Here is a 19,013-nt window from a genome sequence, read left to right as displayed (position 1 = left end):
CCTTCACAAGTGTGCCATTACTTATATATAACTCAAGTAGCCCTATAAATTGGCAGGACTTTTTTATTTTATTTTTATTTTTTAATGAAAGGGTCCCCCCCAGTTTTATCCATGTGTGAGGATCCCTGTTTGATTTCAGTGGGCGAGGGGGTATGGGGGGGGGGGGCAGCCCACACAAAGAGTAGCAATCACACTGGAGATCCTGCATGTAACCATGGAAGCGTTTTGTCTCTGTCGTCAATGGACTCGCCGGCCATTCATTCACTGATGGCGTTGAATCAATATTTAGGCTTTTCGGTGTTATTAGCTGCTACGAGGTGGAGGCGGAGGAAAGTGGGGGGCGGGGCAATTGGCACAGTGCGAAAGAAAATTAGCGCCGTGTCACTTTTAATGGTGTCGTATAATATGTCTGCTCGATCTTAATTGAAGAGTGACGACTATATAGTTCCACACTACCACTCTTTAAGAAGTACAAACTTGATACAACCTTACGTTTAGAACGGAAATACAAAATAAAACAACTTACCTGACCACTCCAAGTCCATGACTAATTATCGAGACGTCCTTATGACTGGGCAAAACATGGATGAATAGTAAATACTCCTAAGTCTCCCCTATAATGTTGTTTGTAAAGTCGGCTATCCCTTCCGATGAAGTGGTGGTGGCATCCAAAGTAGTAACACGAGGTGGAGCGGGCACTCCATCTAAATAACGGGCCAGAGTTACGGTTCTCCTCTCCGTCTCCGCCGGTGTGCTTCGGCCATGTGAGTGGCCGAGAGCCACCCGGTACTATAAGAACAAGGGAGCGCGCACCAAAGATTAGCTATAGCGGTTGCGCGTGCACGTCCAGCTCGTCTGGAAGTGGCTGAAGCTAATGAGACGCGATGTTAAATTTAATCCCCACCGGGTTCGTCTGTTCAAATGTGTTCGCTTTTTTGGAGAACGATGGCGCCACCGTGTGAGCCAAGGTGGAAATGAGACCAATTTTACCCAGAAATTGAGATTTTCTACTGAGCTTCAGATTTATTTGAGATTTTATGCTGTTTGAAATTCATTTTAAAATACAAATTAGGCCTAATTAAGCAGACAGCAGTCAAACAGGTTTAGTTATGACTATTTAGATATTATGACAGTGTGCAATATTTTGGCTTATTTAATACTCAAATAGTGGACCTCGATTTAAGAACATGATTTCTTTAGTAAGATGAATATATTTCAAATTGCTGAAAGGTTTTCATGTCAATTGATCTTTCACTATACGACAGACTGACAGTTTGTGGACGAAAAAAACAAACCACGGACTTCATCCATTCATTCATTTAGTAATGAGACCTTGAAGAAGACCTCTGAGTTTCATTATTCTGCTGTATTTTCATGATGACTGATTTGATGAGGACCGTAGTTATTAGGGGTGTGAATTGCCCAGTACCTGGCGATTCTATTCGTATCACGATTCATAGGTCACGATTCGATTCGATACAGATTAATCCCGATACGAATCTATAAATTGATTATTGCGATTTTTTAAAAACTCAAATTTAGAAAATACTCATCAGTAAACTTGTACATGTACACTGTAAGATTTGTATGAAAATGTATTTATTTATCTGAAAATTCAGGCTTATAACTGAGCCACTGCATTTATATTATATATATTTTTTTTTTAATAGTTACTCTTTGCTCTGATTACTGGTTTGCACATTCTTGGCATTCTTACCTCTGGGAACTCATTCAATACTGTTGGAAAGCAATTTCAGGTAACTACTCTTGAAGCTCATTGAGGGAATGCCAAGGCTGTGCAAAAAAAAAAAAAAACTGAGCAAAAAGTGACTATTTTAAAGGAACTAAAATATAAAACATGTTTTCAGTTATTTCACTTTTTTTAAGTTCATAACTCCACATGTGTTCATTCATATTATTGATGTATTCAGTGACAGTCTACAATGTATATAGTGTAAATAGTCATGAAAATAAAGAAAATGCATTGCTTGAGAAGGTGTGTCTAATACATATATATATATATATATATATATATGACATAACCCCTGCTTTAAATATAGGAAAACAAAAACTACTTAAATTATGTTCAATTAAAATAGATTGCACAAACTTTTTTTAGACTGCAAAAATATTGAACTAAAAACAAAACAAAAACAGTACCTGGGCAGAGATTTTACCATTTTGTGCAATATTTAACGATAGATAACATTTGAAATTTCTATTACATGTATTTCCCTCTCTGCGCTCTGGACGAAATCCCATCTCAGCTTCCTTACGTCACATCTCGCGATAGCTCGGGCACCTCTGACGCCGCCGACGTCATGACGTAGTGATTGTGTTGACGTGGCCGTGAGAAGCGGACAGCGGTAGCAGCTCAACAGTAGCAAGAATGTATCGAAGCTTTGCAAGGAGAAGGTGAGACTGAAGATTACCACCCGTAATCATGGATTTGACTGACTGATCGCTGTTCACTTATTCAGGTAAACGCACTTGTTTACACTCCCCGGAAGCCTCACGGTAAACTAGATCGCTGATCGATTAAACTGTAGTAGCCTGACAGTAGAATATTGTTAGCTTTAGCGTAATCTGTGCAGATGGGGTTTTAGTTTGCTTTATTTGTTTTTATAGTTGAGCTTTAAATTATGTTTCACGTTATCACAAGGATAAACATTACAATTGACGTGCGTTGTCTCATACAACCGGCGCATATTTAGGTTGCAAAAATAGAGTAATTAGCATTGATCATGTTGTTTTTATTTGTTCGCCTTGATACGCGAGTTGCATTTTTTTGGGGTCAAATCCCACATGTCCGTGTTCGACCAAAGAGTAACGCGGTGTGTAATAAAACATCCACATTGCCAGGCTGTGAATGATTATCCCATGTGTTACGTAAGCATAAAGGCCAGCGAGAGTGTACATTGTTATCTTCTGTCTGACGTTTTACTTCGTCAAAGCCATTCTTTAAATGCACGTTCAGTTCATGTTATGTCATGCAGTCAACAACGATCGTATGTTTCTTTCCTCCCACTGCAGTGAAAATGACTAGCCGAGGCCAGCACTATGGCTTCCAGTCGGCCACCCTGGTGCAACCCGCAAATGGAGGTCATGCCTACCTGTTCGGGACCACCAGTTCGGAGAATGAACAGTCGGAGGAGGATGGCGACAGCTACGAGCTGCGGCCGCGTGGCAGGGAGAAGCACCTCAGGAGCACGTCCAGGGATCGGATGGATGACATAGTCTACCTGACCAAAGACATTCAGGAGGGAGACACCCTAAACAGCATTGCCTTGCAGTACCATTGTTCGGTAAGTTTGCACTCACCCTGCTGTAAACAATGTGCATAATTATTTATTGGTTCAGATTAATAGGGGGAGAAAAAAAACCCCCATCACATTAACTGTCATGAAATCACCCGTTGAAGTGCAAGTTGTCAGTGTTCAAGTCGTAAATAGCAACAAACCAATTAGTCACGGTTGGATGTGATCCATTGTTTTCTTTTGTTACTGCGCCGTGTAGCATAAGAAAACAATGTTGGTTTTGAGGCGGCTGACAAAACTGCCACCGGCAGACGCTACAGTGCAAGCTACATCTTGGTTCTCAGCAGAACCTTTATAAGAAATTCTAAAAAGTATACGTTCCAGTCAAAGGGTGTGTAAACTTGATGAGCCTCCCACAAAACCACATGTGTCAGGCGTGTATGAAGACAAATATCTGTTTACTTCCTGTTGTCTTGCCACATTCCAGTCAAACTTGACAGATTTATTAGCTCGAGGGCTGGGCATCGATTCAGATTTTCAAAATCGGTTCGATTCACGTTGATTTTTGATTCAGTTAAGGATTTCATGCAGTACAGATTTGACTTTTATATGGAAGACATTCTCACACGTATCAATACTGCAAATAGACAATTCTTGCTCTTAACTCATTCACTGCCATAAATTCATAAAAAAAAAATAGGGGCTGCAAGTTAATCGTATGACTTCACAAGTTAACTCACGATTAATCACAAATTTTATATCTGTTCTAAATGAACAATGAAAAAAAATTCTAGGTTTTCATACTCTTAAGAAAAGTGGAAAAAAATGTGAATCTAATAGAAATAGTTAAAATGAATTTTCAACGTTTATAGCAGTGAATGAATAAAAAAAAAGAGAAACGATTATAATTGGGGCGTCAGGTGATAAAAATTTTAATTTGTAATTAATCGCATGGCTTCACTAGTTAACTCTCGATCAATCACAAATTTCATATATGTTCTAAATGTACAATAAAAACAAGTTCTAGCTTTTCATGCTAACCCTAACAAAGGAGGGAAAAAAATACAAACTAATAGAAATAGTTCAAATGAATTTTTGACGTTTTTAGCCGTCAATGGCAGTGAATGAGTTAATAAAGCAAGTGTCTTTGTTTTCAGGTGGCCGATTTAAAGCGCTCAAACAACCTCCTGACAGAGCAGGACTTGTTCGCTTTGCGCTCGGTGAAGATCCCCGTCAAGCGCTTCAGCATGTTGACAGAAACTCACGCCGGACCCCTCAAGCCGGGCCCCCCCGCCGAATCCCGACGGCCGACCCAGATCTCGGCCGGCGCCGCCCTCCCCATCGAGTCGTCCACGGACTCGTCCTCGTCCACGGACAGCGTGGAAGGCTTCCTCATGGAGAAGGACAAGGACATCGAGCAACTGGTCAAATCCACGGGGCCGTCCAGGAGCAGCCTCAACGAGGTCGTGTCCTCGTTGACCCTCCAGCTCAAGCAGCCCACGCCGGGAAACGCGGAGTACAAACCGGCGGCCAAAAAGGACCCTTATTACGGAGCGGACTGGGGCATGAGGTGGTGGACGGCGGTGGTCATCATGCTGGTGGTTGGCATCATCACGCCCGTGTTCTACCTACTGTATTATGAAGTTCTGATGAAAGCTGAAGTCGGCCATCACGGGACCCCCGCGCAGGTTGCCGGCCACGCGCTGCACACGCATGACCACGACCACATTCTTTTAGAGAAGAGTCATGCAGGTGCCGGACCCCCGCAAAACGTTGGAGATGTGCCTCACGAAGCCCCGCGAGGACTCAGAGCGGACAGTGCACAGCACGGGAAGTCTTGACAAAAGTGGTTTTGAAATCACTACATGATTCATCGATGCAATTTTGAGAGGGAACGTCACTTTAACTCATTCACTGCCATTGACAACAATAGACGTGAAAAATTCATTTGAACTATTTCTATTAGTTTAACATTTTTTAGTATGAAAACCTAGAATCTATTTTTTAGAAATACAGATATAAAATGTGTGATTAATCGTGAGTTAACTATTGAAGTCATGCGATTAATTACGATTAAATATTTTAATTGCCTGACGCGATTTAAAGATTATAAAAAATTCGGGGCGTCAGGCGATTTAAAGTTCGTAATTAATCGCATGACTTCACTAGTTAACCCACAATTAATCACAAATTTCATATCTGTTCTAAATGTACAATAAAAAATATATAGGTTTTCATACTCTTGTTAACAAAAGTAGAAAAAAATGTTAAACTAATAGAAATAGTTCAAATGAATTTTTGACGTCAATGGCAGTGAATGAGTTAAAGTGGGAATACGTTATATAAGTGATCTGGAATTATGTTTCCACTCATCCTTGCTGCTGCTTTTATATGACGTCACATACACGTTTTTTTGTGGCAAATACGGACAGTACATTTCCATAATATTGATGGGCCAGTACCCCGAAAAAGGTTTAATTTTGCCTTTTGGTTTTAAAGGACTTTTTTTCTCACAATTTTAAACAGTTCCCAGGTGTCTTAACTCATTCACTGCCATTGACGGCTATATACATCATAAATTCAATAAAAAAATCATAAATTCATTTGAACTATTTCTATTAGTTGAACATTTTTTTCCCACTTTTGTTAACAAGAGTATGAAAACCTAGAAACATTTTTTTGTTCGTTTAGAACAGATATAAAATTTGTGATTAATCGTGAGCTAACTAGTGAAGTCATGCGATTAAAAATGCCTTTTGAAAAATAAATAAAATATAAAATTTATTTTTACAATTTTTTATCTTTTTTTTAAGAAACCGTGATTAAAAATTAGGGGCGTCAGGAGATTATCATTTTTAAATGTTAATTAACTCACGATTAATCACACATTTTATATCTGTTCTAATACAATAAAAAAAAAAATCTAGTTTTTCATACTCTTGACAAAAGTGGAAAAAAATGTTAAACTAATAGAAATAGTTAAAATGAATTTTTGACGTCTATAGCCGTCAATGGCAGTGAATGAGTTAATGTCTGACATGACATAACACACACCTGGTTCTTGTTTTTGCTGAAATTAGCCAGTTTGAAGGGTGTAGTCCACATATACAGCTGAGCCAAAGGCGACACCTGCTTTTGTTAACCATAATGACCAGAGGTGGAGCCTGAGCCTTGCGACGAGTGTGGCCTTTACTTGTGGGAGCAGATCCCGCGGGGTGTAGCAAAAAAAAAAAAAAAAGTGTCTGGAAAGACAATAAAAGTATTTTCACTCGAGGCAAGATCTTCATATTGTGTGATTGTGGCACCACCAAACACAAATACACCACTGTTTCGAACTCAATGCAGCTCTGCTTACCTTTTGGCTTTGACGTGGTGCATCATCGTCTTTCAAACAAGCATTGGTGTGTAGGTGGTTGTTAGATTTTAATTAATATATATCATGACTATTCACATTTATGTTGAGTACACTGAGAAGAAAAAAAGCTCAGTGGAAAAATTCAGAGTTGCACAGAATTGTCACATTGTTTTTTCTTTTTCTGAAGCCCTTTTACTTCACCGCAAGCATTCTCTGTCGACAGTATGTGCCTTTCAACCTGTGTAAATGTGCTTACAGGCTGAAGAATAAAATAAATCTATTTTCAAATGTTGCCAGCGTGCATACACTTTGGCATTTCTTATTTACACAGCACTTGAAAGTTTTAACATTTTTGTAAACAAAAGTATCACTCTGGATTCATAATGAAAAGTAACAAGTTGAGGTAAGAGTCAGTATGTCGCTTCGCCATCCATGTTGTCGTCGCTGCCGGCACCAAATTCTTCACCGTTGTCAAAGTAGCTGTCAATGTAGTCGTTGTCCTACAAAATAATACAATTTTAATTTGTTACATTTCGACCAGTAGGAATCTCATTTGCAACATTTATAAATAACTCACCTCGACTTCATCTTCCTCATATTCCTCCTCTTCGATCTCCTCCTCTTCATTTTCTTTTTTCTCTTTGTTCTCTTCGTCTGATTTGTCGCCGCCATCTTTCTTTTCCAGCTCCTGATGTGTGAACAAGAACAGGCAACATGCAGATGCACAACAGGAAGCAAATCGACATTCTATCAAAATAAAATACAAGGCTACTCACGTTCAATTTGGTCAACACATCTTGTGCAGATTTGCTGGATAGTTTCACTTTCTTCTTCTTTGGGCCTGTTGGTTTTAGCCAATTTGTGTTGAACACCAAAATTCTTATTAAGATCTTGGACAAGTATTGTAACTCATTCACTGCCATTGACGGCTATAGACGTCAAAAATTCATTTGAACTATTTCCATTAGTTTATATTTTTTTTCCCCACTTTTGTTAATAAGAGCATGAAAACCTAGAACGTTTTTATTGTATTAGAACAGATATAAAATGTGTGATTAATCGTGAGAAAACTAGATAAGTCATGCGATTAAAAATTGTAATCGCCTAACGCCCCTAATTTTTAATAATTGTTTCTTAAAAATATATATATATTTTATTTACTTTTCTTAAAAATAACATTTTTTTTTAAATTAGGGGCGTCAGGCAATAAAAAAAAATTCAGCGCAATTAATCGCATGACTTCACTTGTTAACTCACGATTAATCACAAATTTTATATCTGCTCTAAACGTTAAAAAAAAGTTAACTAGTTAAGTTATGCAAATAAAAAAATGGTAATCGCCGACACCCTAATTTTTAATAATCTTTTCTTGAAACAAAAAAGATTATTAAAAATGGGAAAAAAATAATTACAATTATTGAATTTTTTTAAAGAAAAGATTATTAAAAATTAGGGTTGTCAGGTGATTAATTTTTGTTTATCGTAATTATTCGCATGACTTCACTAGTTAACTCACGATTAATCACACATTTTGGATCTGGTTTTTTTCTAGGTTTTCATACTCTTGTTAACAAAAGTGGAAAAAATGTTAAACTAATAGAAATAGTTTAAACCAATTTATGACGTCTAGCCGTCAACGGCAGTGAATGAGTTAATTAAATTTTATTTCGTGAATGAGTATCATTTTGCTGGAAGTGACAAGAAAGTGGAAAAAGACTAAACTTAACATGATTGAATTACAATGTACCGCACGTTCAAATAAAAATTTTACCCAAGTAAACTTGAAAAGTTAAATACAACTGAACTGTACTAAGGCACTGATTCTTTTGTGTACCACTATGGGGAGCCCACCTACCACACTTTGACAATCACATTTGAACAATAACAATTTTCAAAAGCTGTCATTAATATATCTAACACAACTTTACAGCCACAAAATAATTAGCTTTATTCAAAATGGTAATATTTATTTATACTGTGTTTATTTATACTGTACCTGCTTTCACACTTGTTTTCTTCTGAGGCATCAATTCTTTTGGGAAAACATTCCAATCTTAATGTAGGAGACATACAGATTATTAACTCATTCACACCCAGCCATTTTTCACTGAAGCAATCCCCTTCGCTCCCGGCTTTTATACTGGATTTTGACTGATTTTACAAGGCCCACAGAATATTGTGTTATATTGCTATAAAAACATGGAACCTACCAAAAGAAAGATTAGTCTGTTATTTCATCAGGAAAAAAAGCACATTTTAATCAGTTTCCATTTTGCAGCAATTAACATTAGAATATAGCCACGTTTTATTATTATTATTCACAAATCTGCTTAGAACTGTGGGTAAACGAGCTTGTTCTCAACATGGCCCTGGTTGATCTCTTATACTCTGCTGCCACCTGCTAGCGTTTTTTGTAATAACTACCATTGTTTCAACCGTTTTGTGCAGTTGAGAGGCTGCTAACAAAAACAAAAAAACATATAAATACGTCTTTAGGACACGTCTAACATTTAAAATAGAACATATTTATACGTTTTTGGGAGCAAATAAATTAGTCAATCGTCTTAATCCTTCAACAGGATGTTTTTTTTTTTTAATAAAACATACCTGGCGTCCATTCGTCATCATCTACCTGTTTCTGCTTCAAGTATCTCTGTGCGTATTTCTCCACATCTGTTTCGAGTAAAAAAAGCATGCTCAGTTCTTCAACACAAAAAGCAGCACTGAATCCGTAATTATTTCTTGACAAATGAATGCAATATGCTAAATGATTATCCAATGGGTATAAGTTGGTCTGATTATTTTTCAAAAATATTCAGTCCTAAGTAATTCTAGTTATAAAGTTTTAAGATGAACACCCCAGATATTTTAACATTATGTGTATAAATAAATAAATAAACGGCTCATTTTGTCCAAGCAACCTTAATAGAGTCCACAGATAGAGTTGCGGCAGCTCAAACTTAATATTCCTCCATAAATCGACCTCTCTATTTCCCTCACATAAGGTTTTGCCGAGTGTCCTAATCTTTCTCTTGCAGCAGCCAATTTTCTAGTAGGATCCTCTCTGTCTGGAGTCAGGTTTCAAAAGCACTCACCCGCCTTATTGGACTGAAATTTGATGTTGTGAGGCATCCGCTGCATGGCTCCCCTCATCTCCTGTTTGAGAGCCAGCATGTAGTCCTCGTCCTCGCCGACCTTCAGGGGGACTGGCTTGAAGTCTGTGGGCTGGAAAGAGAAATGTCAAGAGGATGCATATAGGGTGAGATGCTATTGGTTGATGTCAAGGTGATGTCTTTACACAGAAGATATCAAACAAAACGTGCATGACTTTTCATTTTGACATCGTAGGGCCAACGACAAATTCAGGGTGTCTTACTGGAAAGAGTGGACTGGGCCCCACCCTGGCTTCTGGCATGTTGCCCCTGCCGACTCCCAGTGCGTCAATGTTGAAGCTGAACGCGGCCACCCCGCGCCCCTTCCCCGCCATGGCTGCAAACCACCTCTACACCTGCGATACACACTGTATGACGTCATTCTGGAGGCCACATGCTCATGCTCTTCCAACACAGAATAGTACCGCAGAAAAATAAATAATAGTATGTAGTAAAAATGGTCATACTTACGAGAGCGGACGTTCAGTGTTGTGAGGATAACCCACAAGTATGCGACCTTACATTTTAAGACTTGCCATACGAGTCTACAAACAACCGGTCACTAAATTGACAAACGCAAGTTTCGCTAACACGCTGGTCACTGTCCACATGTGGGTTTCCTGGCTTTATAATCAACCCGCCCATTACGTGACGTCAAGCTTAATTTTCAGCCAATGGTCGCCAGCGTGAGGATTTTTTTTCTCTTCCGCATCTTCGTCCAATCGCAGCGCTCTCCTCCTCCACGGGTGTGTCAGCGGCCGTAGCTTTAGCCTCAATGAAAACATATGCGCTCTCCCCTGAAGCTAGCATCTCCACGGCGACATAATCAACCTGACAGCTCGATTAGCTACTCATCCACGCGTGAAACGTGCATGAATCGGGATGTCCGCGGCCGACTGGTACGCTCACAAGTCGCTCGGAGACGGACTCTACTGGATCCAGGAACGGTTCTACCAGTCGCAGAACCGGGCTAACATTTGGCTGCTGCGCGGCTCCCACCAGGACGTAGTGATCGACACGGGACTCGGCTTGAGGAGCCTGCCGGACTACATCGACGCCATGGGGCTGCTGGGCAAGGACCCGCAGCGGAAGAACCCGCTGCTGGCCATCGCCACCCACGCCCACTTCGACCACTCGGGTGGCCTGCATCAGTTCCAACAGGTGGGCGTCCACAGCGCCGAGGTGGAGGCGCTGGCCAACGGGGACAACTACGAGACGGTCACCTGGCTCAGTGACAGGGAGATAGCCGAGGCTCCCAGTCCCGGGTGGAGGGCCAGGCACTATAAAGTCAAGGCTGTGCAGCCCACGCACATCTTGCAAGAGGGTAAGAGTACGTGGTCTCGAGGAGGGGTGGGGGGGTGGGGATCCTCATTGGGTCCGGTCCAGGTCCTCAGTGATGTGGAAAAGGTTCTACCCTTTCTTTAAAAGCATCACGGTCGATCACGATGCTATTAGATGCGTGCACAGTAAAGTGCAGAAGCAGAGAAGAGTGTCTTGACTTCTGTTGGCAGAAATATGGAAGAAACAATATTCGTTCCTGTGAAGGCTTCTTTGGTGTACAGGTGAAAAGAGGCCACCCAAGATGGGTCATTTTTCAAGGATGGGTACCTATAGTCCACACACTCCCACCGACAGGTTCTGCTGTGTCAGACTGCTGCAGTGCAGCTGGACTGTTTACTGCTATGACTCATACTTGTAATATGTAATCCTATAAGCTAAGGCTTTTTTATTTATTTAATTTTTTAGAATTCATCGTTACAATGAAGACATTAAAAAAAAAAAAAAACATGCACCCAAAAAATAATTTGACAATATTTGTACTTGGAACTGGGGATGTTGTCAGCATTTTATATAACAAAACAAAACAGTTAATTTTACTCAAACAGCTGTAAATAGCAAAACCGGAGAAACTCATCGTTATGCAGCGACCAAGAAAAACACTCAATCATTCTCATTCTCGCGTGCAGGTGACGTCATCAACCTCGGCGACAGGCAGCTGACGGTGCTTCACATGCCGGGCCACTCGCGGGGCAGCATCTGCCTGCACGACGGCGACAACAAGCTGCTGTTCAGCGGCGACGTGGTGTACGACGGCGCCATGATCGACTGGCTGCCCTACAGCCACGTCAGCGACTACATCGGCAGCTGCGAGCGCCTGGTGGGCCTGGTGGACAGCGAACAGGTAACACCGAAGATACATTGGATAGGGAAGCTAAAAACAAAACAAAACTTAGTTCTCCAAGTATCACCGGCATAAAAAAAATTAACATTATTGGACACCTAATTAGCTAAATTGAATTCCGTTGCTAGCCAAAACAGCAGAACCTAGAGACATTCTATCACACCAATTAAAGTGTGGAGACTTATCACAGTTTTCTAAAACTTATTGTAAAACTGCACATTTTAGAGTGGCCTTCTATTGTGGGCAGCCAAAGGCACACCTGTGCAAATATCAGGCCGTTAATCAGTATCTCGATATCTCACAGTGCTTCTCGACAGAGGAGTGCTCACCCACGTTTGGACAAATTTGTGAACAATATTTGAAAAATGTAAAATTTAGTCAAAAAACTAAAATGTTGTGATTTAATTTTTAATAATTTAGCCCTTTTCACACTGCACTCGCTCAGTAATCCAAAAATGACCATTTTCCAGCATGCCCGTATTTGGAAGTCCTGATGTAGCAGCCTATCAGGACGTAAATGCACCCAAAAAACAAAAGTGTTGTGATTTAATTTTTGTCCATTGTTTAGCCCTTTTCACACTGCACTCGCTCAGTAATGCAAAAATGACTATTTCCCAGCATGCCCATATTTGGAAGTGCTGATGTAGCAGCCTATCAGAAAGTAAATGGAGCCAAAAGACAAAAGTGTTGTGATTAAATTTTTGTCCATTGTTTAGCCCTTTTCACACTGCACTCGCTCAGTAATGCAAAAATGACTATTTTCCAGCATGCCCATATTTGGAAGTGCTGATGTAGCAGCCTATCAGGACGTAAATGCACCCAAAAAACAAAAGTGTTGTGATTAAATTTTTGTCCATTGTTTAGCCCTTTTCACACTGCACTCGCTCAGTAATGCAAAAATGACCATTTTCCAGCATGCCCGTATTTGGAAGTGTTGATGTAGCAGCCTATCAGGAAGTAAATGGACCCAAAAAACAAAAGTGTTGTGATTAAATTTGTGTCCATTGTTTAGCCCTTTTCCCACTGCACTCGCTCAGTAATGCAAAAATGACTATTTTCCAGCATGCCCATATTTGGAAGTGCTGATGTAGCAGCCTATCAGGAAGTAAATGGACCCAAAAAACAAAAGTGTTGTGATTTAATTTTTGTCCATTGTTTAGCCCTTTTCACACTGCACTCGCTCAGTAATGCAAAAATGACTATTTCCCAGCATGCCCATATTTGGAAGTGCTGATGTAGCAGCCTATCAGAAAGTAAATGGAGCCAAAAGACAAAAGTGTTGTGATTAAATTTATGTCCATTGTTTAGCCCTTTTCACTCTGCACATACTCATTAATGCAATTTTTTTTTACACTAGTTAGATTCCATCTTGACAAGATGCATCTTTCATAGTTGCAAAAGAAAGCCCTGAATTTGCTCCTTTTTAAACCACATACACATGGATCGGTTTCAACGACAGCCCTGCTAAACGCAGTGTGAAAAGGGCTTGATAGAACATGAGTTCACACTACATGTAGAATTTCCATTGAACGGCTGTGAAACGGACAACCCCAAATCTGCAAACGTCCTCGTCCTTGCAGGTGGATCAAGTCTTGCCGGGGCACTACAACACCTTCGGCGCCAAACGCCTCCACCGCATCGCCAGCTCGTACATCAGCAGAGCAGGAACGTGCCCGGCCAAGTTGTCCACTTGGGCGTGGAGGACGGTGGCCGGCGTGGCGCTCAGGGCGTCCCACCCACGCAGCGGCTGCTGATTGGTCGACCGGATTGCACGCGCACGCGCACAGAACAAGTCTTGAAATGAAATGTAATTGTTGCCAAACTTTCTGTATGTTGCCATTTGATTACATGAGAATGAAGTGTACTGGTCAATGTGATTCTATGATGTTCTAAAGATGTATTGCTTGGAGTTAATAATATACAGTAAGTTGATGTATGTTTTTTTAAATATATATATATATATATATATATGTATTGCACATGTGAAGTTATAATAGCACAAGCATTGAGGTATTGAAGCGAAGTCAAGATGGCCGTAGTATTTGTCTATGCATAAAATCAGCATCTGCTACCTCCCATGTTTGTAACAGTGCTTTGTACTATCTGCGTATTTAAAGGCTGACAATAAAGCCTCCGCCCTACTTTTTTTTTCTTCTTTGACATACTTCTCATCTTCACATAAGACGACTCCCCAGAGGCTTTGCTGCCAGACAAGAACAAAGCACAATACTCGCATTCATCTTACTTGGCTTTTGCAGCTGAAAAGTGTGTTATTATTTGGGATGGGCATCATGATTTTTTTTTAATTGACTGTAAGAATTCTGTCAATTGTTGAATTAACTTTTGATTGATCAGGTCTAACTAGTTTGTTGTCTTTTGAGGAAAATAACATGACGTCTGAAGCGAAATGACGATCAACAGCGCCTCTACCGGCTGTAGTCAAGTACTGCACTCAATTTTCTATTTGAAGACACGATGAATTGAGTGTTTAACACAAAGTAGGACGATGTGTTAGCAGTACCATGTTCATGCAGAGGCAGACGTTTACTTGGATACAGCATTGCTAGCAGATCACAGAACCATTTATTATTATTCATTTCATATTCACACATTTCTCATGTCCCCTTGGATGCTTTACATGCAGAAAGACAAAAGGCTGCCGGTACAAAGAAGTCTTGCAATGTCGTAACAGTCAATTGAACCCATAATCATGACAGATTAATTTGTCAGTGTCATCCACAATAATGAAACACAAAGACAGAGCAAGGATGCTTATTTGTTAACTTTTGAAAATGTAAGTACAGTAACAAATGACTCTGCTGTGGGATTGGGCCACTTTTATTGATTTATTTTTGTACATTTTGCCATAAAACCATTACAATTTTCCTCTCGTAAAAACAACTTTATTAACTTTATTATACATACAGTATATATGGTCAAATGAATTGTGGCCCTAATCCTTCGTCATACTATCCTGCTGTAAATAACCAGATTTGATCGTTTTGAAGCGATCACAGGAATGACCAGCGTTGTTGAATTAAACGCAATTGAACAGATTTTTTACAGATAATCAAATCATCTCAAATTGTTGTGAAATGTCAGCCAATCGTGCAGGTTAAAAATAGCAACAATACAACCCGGTGGGAGTAAAGAGAAAATCATACTTTGTGTGAGAATATTCCGACATCGTTACATCTCAGCAAGCCTTTCAAGCAGGGGTGTCCAGACTTTTTCTTCCAAAGGGGGCCCGCATGCAGAAAAATTGAAGGGTGCAAGCCGGGTCCACTTTGATATTCTTTACCTTAAATTTATTCTACATGCTTAAAAACCAACCCATCCGTTTAGATAAAGATAAGTAAAGCTATTATAAATCACTTTTATATATATATACACAGTTCGATTACAAGATGTGCCAAGATGGCCGAAAGTGGCGCAAACAACCGACATTGACACCATTTGCTGCAAATCGTCTTCATTCATGTGCTGTTATGAATAATAATTAACAAACAAGGCGTGGCCAGTTTCGTGACGTGTGATTGGTGGAAAACAAGTCATGAGAAATGGCTTTATTTTTTCTTCTCCCGCTCTGTCACCGAGTTTAGAAAGACAGTGGTGCCCTGAGATAAGAGTTGAAGCTTGTAACTACAAACACTTGTATCTCAAGTTATCTTTCCCCCCCATTGAAATGAATGTAAATGACATTATTCCGTTCTGGCCCTAGAATGTATTCATTTTTTAATAAGAAAATAACACTAATATTTAACTTAAATAAAAGCATACAGTACTGACATGATTCAACAGATTTGCCGCATTCTTTGCTTCACTTCTGACTTGCATCTTGGCCACAAGAGGGCAGTATAATAAAAACAAAGACACATACAAAGAGAAGGTTTTTCTGAAAAAAAATCCCACTTGTATCTCAAGGCACCACTGTTGCACAATGCAGGCAAACGACACACACAAAGCCAAATGTTACTTTTAGCATACGCCATGGCCGCAAATGGCCCCCAGACCGCCGTTTGGACACCCCTCCTAACCTCACTCGTATTGATAGCATTCACACTAGACACCTTTATTACAAAAAAACCCCCACTTGATTTAGTCCCAACAAAACTGCAAGTGAATGAACAAAGATGACGACGATAGTGAAGCCAGGATAGAGAAATGAGTCAAAAGTAGCTTCCAGTTGGAAATAGGGAAAGGTCGGCAGGTGCTCCCAAGCAGCATGACCCCAAATCTGGAGGCCAAGGGGCTCCCCGATGATTGTCACCAGTCTCGTGGAAAAAAAGCCTCCTCGGATTGAGGTCACACTTGACTTTGGAGCCAGTTGCGAGGGTCCAGTCTGGCCCTGAGGTTCCTGAGGCTGCGTCTTGCCGGCGAGGGCCGCGAGAAGGCGGACTCGGACGACTCGGGGCTGTGTCCGCCCTCGCTGTTGCTGGAGCTGCTGCTGGAGGTGGAGCTGGAGCAGGAGAGCGTGGCCTGCGTGCTGCGCTGGGACAACGGCGAGCGGGACGAGGAGGGAGGCTGGCAGGGGCAGTGGAAGGCGCCCCCTCCGCCGTAGCCCCTCCCCCGCAGCGTGCTGAGCTTGGCGTCCAGCGAGAGCGTGCGCGGCCTCGGGCGGGACGGGGACGACAGGGAGAAGCCCGGTAAGGGGTCGGGCCAGCCGTGGTGGCGGGAGCAGGGGCTGGTGCTGCAGTGGCTGTCGCTGTCTGACGTCAGGCTGGCGTCCGAGGACAGGAGGCCCCGCGGGGGGCTGGCGGGGCTGCGGGAGTGGCGGTGGGGGGCGTGGCCTGTTAGGCGGGAGGTAGACGGACGAAGGGGGCCGGCGCTTTTGGGGTGGTTGTCCTCAAAGAGGGACATCCAGGTGGGAGAGGTGCCAAGCTGGCTACGCAGCTCCAACTCCTGCATCCTGCGGGCCAACATGTCCGACACGCTGCTGCCGAACTCATCTGAAGACTCAATAACTGGAGAAGAGACACCAGGACGCCATCAGTGCTCAACTCTTTGACACCTTCTAGAAATGGGCCAAAATTATTCATACCGTGGCAACATTTTCAGTATGTTTTGGTATGCGGAAGAATCACCAAGTACAGCTCAGTTGTGTCTAACATTAGTTCCTACCGAGCGATTTGATTGGATAAAAAAGTCATTCCATTCATTTGGCCAACATCAACGGTCAGTGGTTATCGAGCATTACACAAATGCAGACATATTTCCAGAAGTAATATTTTGATTTGAAACACAAACGCTTGTCAGAAGAGAAGCCCAAAAATGTACCGTAAACATCCAAGTGTGCTCATGTGGTCAAATGACACATTATTGACAAACAGGAATGGACACTCAGCCAACATGCTAATGCGGCTAACAAGACTTTATTTTGCATTTCTGGACCACTTTTAGTGTAAAGTTTGCTTGTCATGAAGAGCCCACTAAATGAACTAGCATCACGTTGCTTGACATTAAGTGCACTAAAAGTCCAACTTATGCCATGAAAGTCAAACAGTTAGTGTGACACTGGTGTTTTGGCTAGTTAGCATGTTGCGCTACGAGCTAACGCTGTGGCTATCATTTGTGTTAGCTGAGTCGAATAACAAACAAATAACAATTTCTTGGTGCTTATTACTGTAAACGAATACATGGGGTTTGTAGAAGTGTTGTATGAACGCAATATGATATTTGAGGTTGTGGATGTACTTTAAATCATCGTTATTAGCTTTGGAGCTCAACCTACGGTTGAAATCGCAGCCGTGATGATAAACGGAACAACATAACTTCACCTCATATGATTTTTTTTCTTCAAAAAATATTGCATGTGCTTCATGAAGTTTCAATTCCCCCAGCACGAGTATTTTATATTTTACATTTGTGTCAATGATCTTCTATATATTCACGTGATACATCTCAGCTGAGCAGAGGTGTCAAAACGGGTCCAGAAAAAAAAAAAAACTGCCACAGTTTGGCTTTAGCAAACAGGCGCTTTTAACTCAGCCAAATTGTGGCAGGGTTTTTACTTTCTGGACCAGGATTTGACACCTCTGCGGCTCAGAGACTTTGTATGTCAGGGAGGAGATCAATTTAGCCTGCAGTTGAAGTGCTTATATGCAATTTTGTTGCATTTTTTGAAATCAGATCATCTCAAAGTCATTATTGAAAGTGCAATGTTGCAAAATGAGATTGAAATGATATTTATGGTTTAAACTATCAACATAGAAAAAATTAAAAAATATATAGGTGATTACTTAATTTTTAAATTTTTTTTTTTTTACTAGTTGCGATCATTTTTTCATGACCAAATTGATTTGTCACGATGACATGCACAGAGGCTGCTTCTTCCTCCTTACGTCACCTGTCGTTGTAATAGGATGAGAGCAGAGCACGAATCTCGGCGGACACAGCATTGTCTTGCAGAAGAAGACCCTCACAGGAGGGTGCGGCAAGGGGGGCTGCCGGCGGTAGTTAGGAACAGCCGAGAGATTGGGGTGGGGGTGGGGGGGGGTGTCAAGACAGGAAGGACGGGAAGTGTCATGTAGTTTGGCGGATGGAAGAGAGGAGACAGAGGAGTGAAGAGCACACAGGGCCAAAAGGAGCAGAGAAAATAGGACAGAGTGAGTCACAGTCTCAAGTGCGTCTAATAGTGCAGAACAGAAAAGCAGATTGTTAAGTTGGAGATATCAGAAAGAGCACCTCCTTCATGCGCACGGCCGTGCACATTATTCGATATTAGGCAAACATCGTACCCATTTCGTGGTAAAGGGAGCCCTGCTTCGGCGTGACGGGGGCCGGTTTCCGCGGTGACGGCTGTTCAATTTTCATCAAGTCATCGCAGCACTGCTTCCACTGACCTGCGTGATGAAAATGGAATTAAAAAAAAAAAAAGCAATCAGTTGACACAAGTTCGCCCTTGAAAAAGACGCCAATTATTATATTATATTATTAGTATGGGATTTTTTTTAATGGGCTTTAGGTGAACTGATGAATACACACACGCTCGCACGCACGCACGCACACACACACACACACGCACATACACATACTCACCCACATACAAAAAAAAAAAAAATATATAT

General features: G+C 41.2%; 5 protein-coding genes across 15 annotated transcripts in view; 2 read left to right on the top strand and 3 right to left on the bottom strand.

Moving 5' to 3' along the window:
• adgrv1 (adhesion G protein-coupled receptor V1) overlaps positions 1–736 on the bottom strand; it is a 105,709-nt gene extending 104,973 nt beyond the window's left edge. For all 6 annotated transcript variants that reach the window (XM_077561743.1, XM_077561745.1, XM_077561749.1 and 3 more), the window contains exon 1: positions 527–736. In XM_077561743.1, coding sequence (XP_077417869.1) covers positions 527–545 — 19 coding nt within the window. In that variant the 5' untranslated portion in view covers positions 546–736. The remainder of the gene's footprint in view (positions 1–526) is intronic.
• A 1,601-nt stretch (positions 737–2,337) lies between these two features.
• lysmd3 (LysM, putative peptidoglycan-binding, domain containing 3) lies at positions 2,338–6,904 on the top strand. 2 transcript variants are annotated; one of them, XM_077560442.1, is made up of 3 exons: positions 2,338–2,415; positions 3,034–3,305; positions 4,415–6,904. In XM_077560442.1, the coding sequence occupies exons 2-3, from the start codon at positions 3,039–3,041 to the stop codon at positions 5,096–5,098; spliced, it is 951 nt and encodes a 316-aa protein (XP_077416568.1). In that variant the 5' UTR covers positions 2,338–2,415; positions 3,034–3,038; the 3' UTR covers positions 5,099–6,904. The 2 variants fall into 2 exon arrangements, with proteins under 2 accessions (XP_077416568.1, XP_077416567.1); XM_077560441.1 differs by having other exon boundaries at positions 2,339–2,480.
• polr3g (polymerase (RNA) III (DNA directed) polypeptide G) lies at positions 6,664–10,403 on the bottom strand. 2 transcript variants are annotated; one of them, XM_077560444.1, is made up of 8 exons: positions 10,236–10,403; positions 9,989–10,120; positions 9,708–9,837; positions 9,220–9,285; positions 8,609–8,665; positions 7,389–7,453; positions 7,190–7,300; positions 6,664–7,112 (listed from the first exon to the last, which is right to left on the bottom strand). In XM_077560444.1, the coding sequence occupies exons 2-8, from the start codon at positions 10,097–10,099 to the stop codon at positions 7,023–7,025; spliced, it is 630 nt and encodes a 209-aa protein (XP_077416570.1). In that variant the 5' UTR covers positions 10,100–10,120; positions 10,236–10,403; the 3' UTR covers positions 6,664–7,022. The 2 variants fall into 2 exon arrangements, with proteins under 2 accessions (XP_077416570.1, XP_077416573.1); XM_077560447.1 differs by having other exon boundaries at positions 9,989–10,132; positions 10,236–10,399.
• An 83-nt stretch (positions 10,404–10,486) lies between these two features.
• Positions 10,487–14,087, top strand: mblac2 (metallo-beta-lactamase domain containing 2). The gene is made up of 3 exons (XM_077560443.1): positions 10,487–11,088; positions 11,732–11,946; positions 13,527–14,087. Exons 1-3 carry the CDS (start codon positions 10,647–10,649, stop codon positions 13,698–13,700), a joined length of 831 nt encoding a protein of 276 aa, XP_077416569.1. The 5' UTR covers positions 10,487–10,646; the 3' UTR covers positions 13,701–14,087.
• Positions 14,088–14,510: 423 nt separating this feature from the next.
• rtkna (rhotekin a) overlaps positions 14,511–19,013 on the bottom strand; it is a 73,844-nt gene continuing 69,341 nt past the window's right edge. For 3 of the 4 annotated variants that reach the window (XM_077560437.1, XM_077560438.1, XM_077560439.1), the window contains exons 10-11: positions 18,684–18,788; positions 14,511–16,910 (exon numbers count right to left, since the gene is read on the bottom strand). In XM_077560437.1, the coding sequence (XP_077416563.1) occupies positions 16,252–16,910; positions 18,684–18,788 (764 nt within the window). In that variant the 3' untranslated portion in view covers positions 14,511–16,251. Of the gene's footprint in view, positions 16,911–18,292; positions 18,390–18,683; positions 18,789–19,013 lie in introns of all 4 variants that reach the window. The other variant, XM_077560440.1, reaches the window with a different exon arrangement.

The sequence above is a fragment of the Vanacampus margaritifer genome, chromosome 3, assembly GCF_051991255.1.
Source record: "Vanacampus margaritifer isolate UIUO_Vmar chromosome 3, RoL_Vmar_1.0, whole genome shotgun sequence".
NCBI lineage: Eukaryota > Metazoa > Chordata > Actinopteri > Syngnathiformes > Syngnathidae > Vanacampus > Vanacampus margaritifer.
The sequence above is the reverse complement of the archived record's forward strand: the minus strand, read 5'-3'. Positions and strand labels throughout refer to the sequence as shown.

Excerpts from the sequence above, each read along its gene's own strand:
- polr3g (XM_077560444.1), bottom strand. The coding sequence starts at position 10,099 with ATGGCGGGGAAGGGGCGCGGGGTGGCCGCGTTCAGCTTCAACATTGAC. Across the intron at positions 9,838-9,988 it reads GGCCCAGTCCACTCTTTCCA|CCCACAGACTTCAAGCCAGT; the intron begins GTAAGACACCCT and ends TTCTCTTTCCAG. Across the intron at positions 8,666-9,219 it reads TGATGACGAATGGACGCCAG|ATTGGAATGTTTTCCCAAAA; the intron begins GTATGTTTTATT and ends TCCTACATTAAG.
- lysmd3 (XM_077560442.1), top strand. The coding sequence starts at position 3,039 with ATGACTAGCCGAGGCCAGCACTATGGCTTCCAGTCGGCCACCCTGGTG. Across the intron at positions 3,306-4,414 it reads CCTTGCAGTACCATTGTTCG|GTGGCCGATTTAAAGCGCTC; the intron begins GTAAGTTTGCAC and ends CTTTGTTTTCAG.
- mblac2 (XM_077560443.1), top strand. The coding sequence starts at position 10,647 with ATGTCCGCGGCCGACTGGTACGCTCACAAGTCGCTCGGAGACGGACTC. Across the intron at positions 11,089-11,731 it reads CACGCACATCTTGCAAGAGG|GTGACGTCATCAACCTCGGC; the intron begins GTAAGAGTACGT and ends TCTCGCGTGCAG. Across the intron at positions 11,947-13,526 it reads GCCTGGTGGACAGCGAACAG|GTGGATCAAGTCTTGCCGGG; the intron begins GTAACACCGAAG and ends TCGTCCTTGCAG.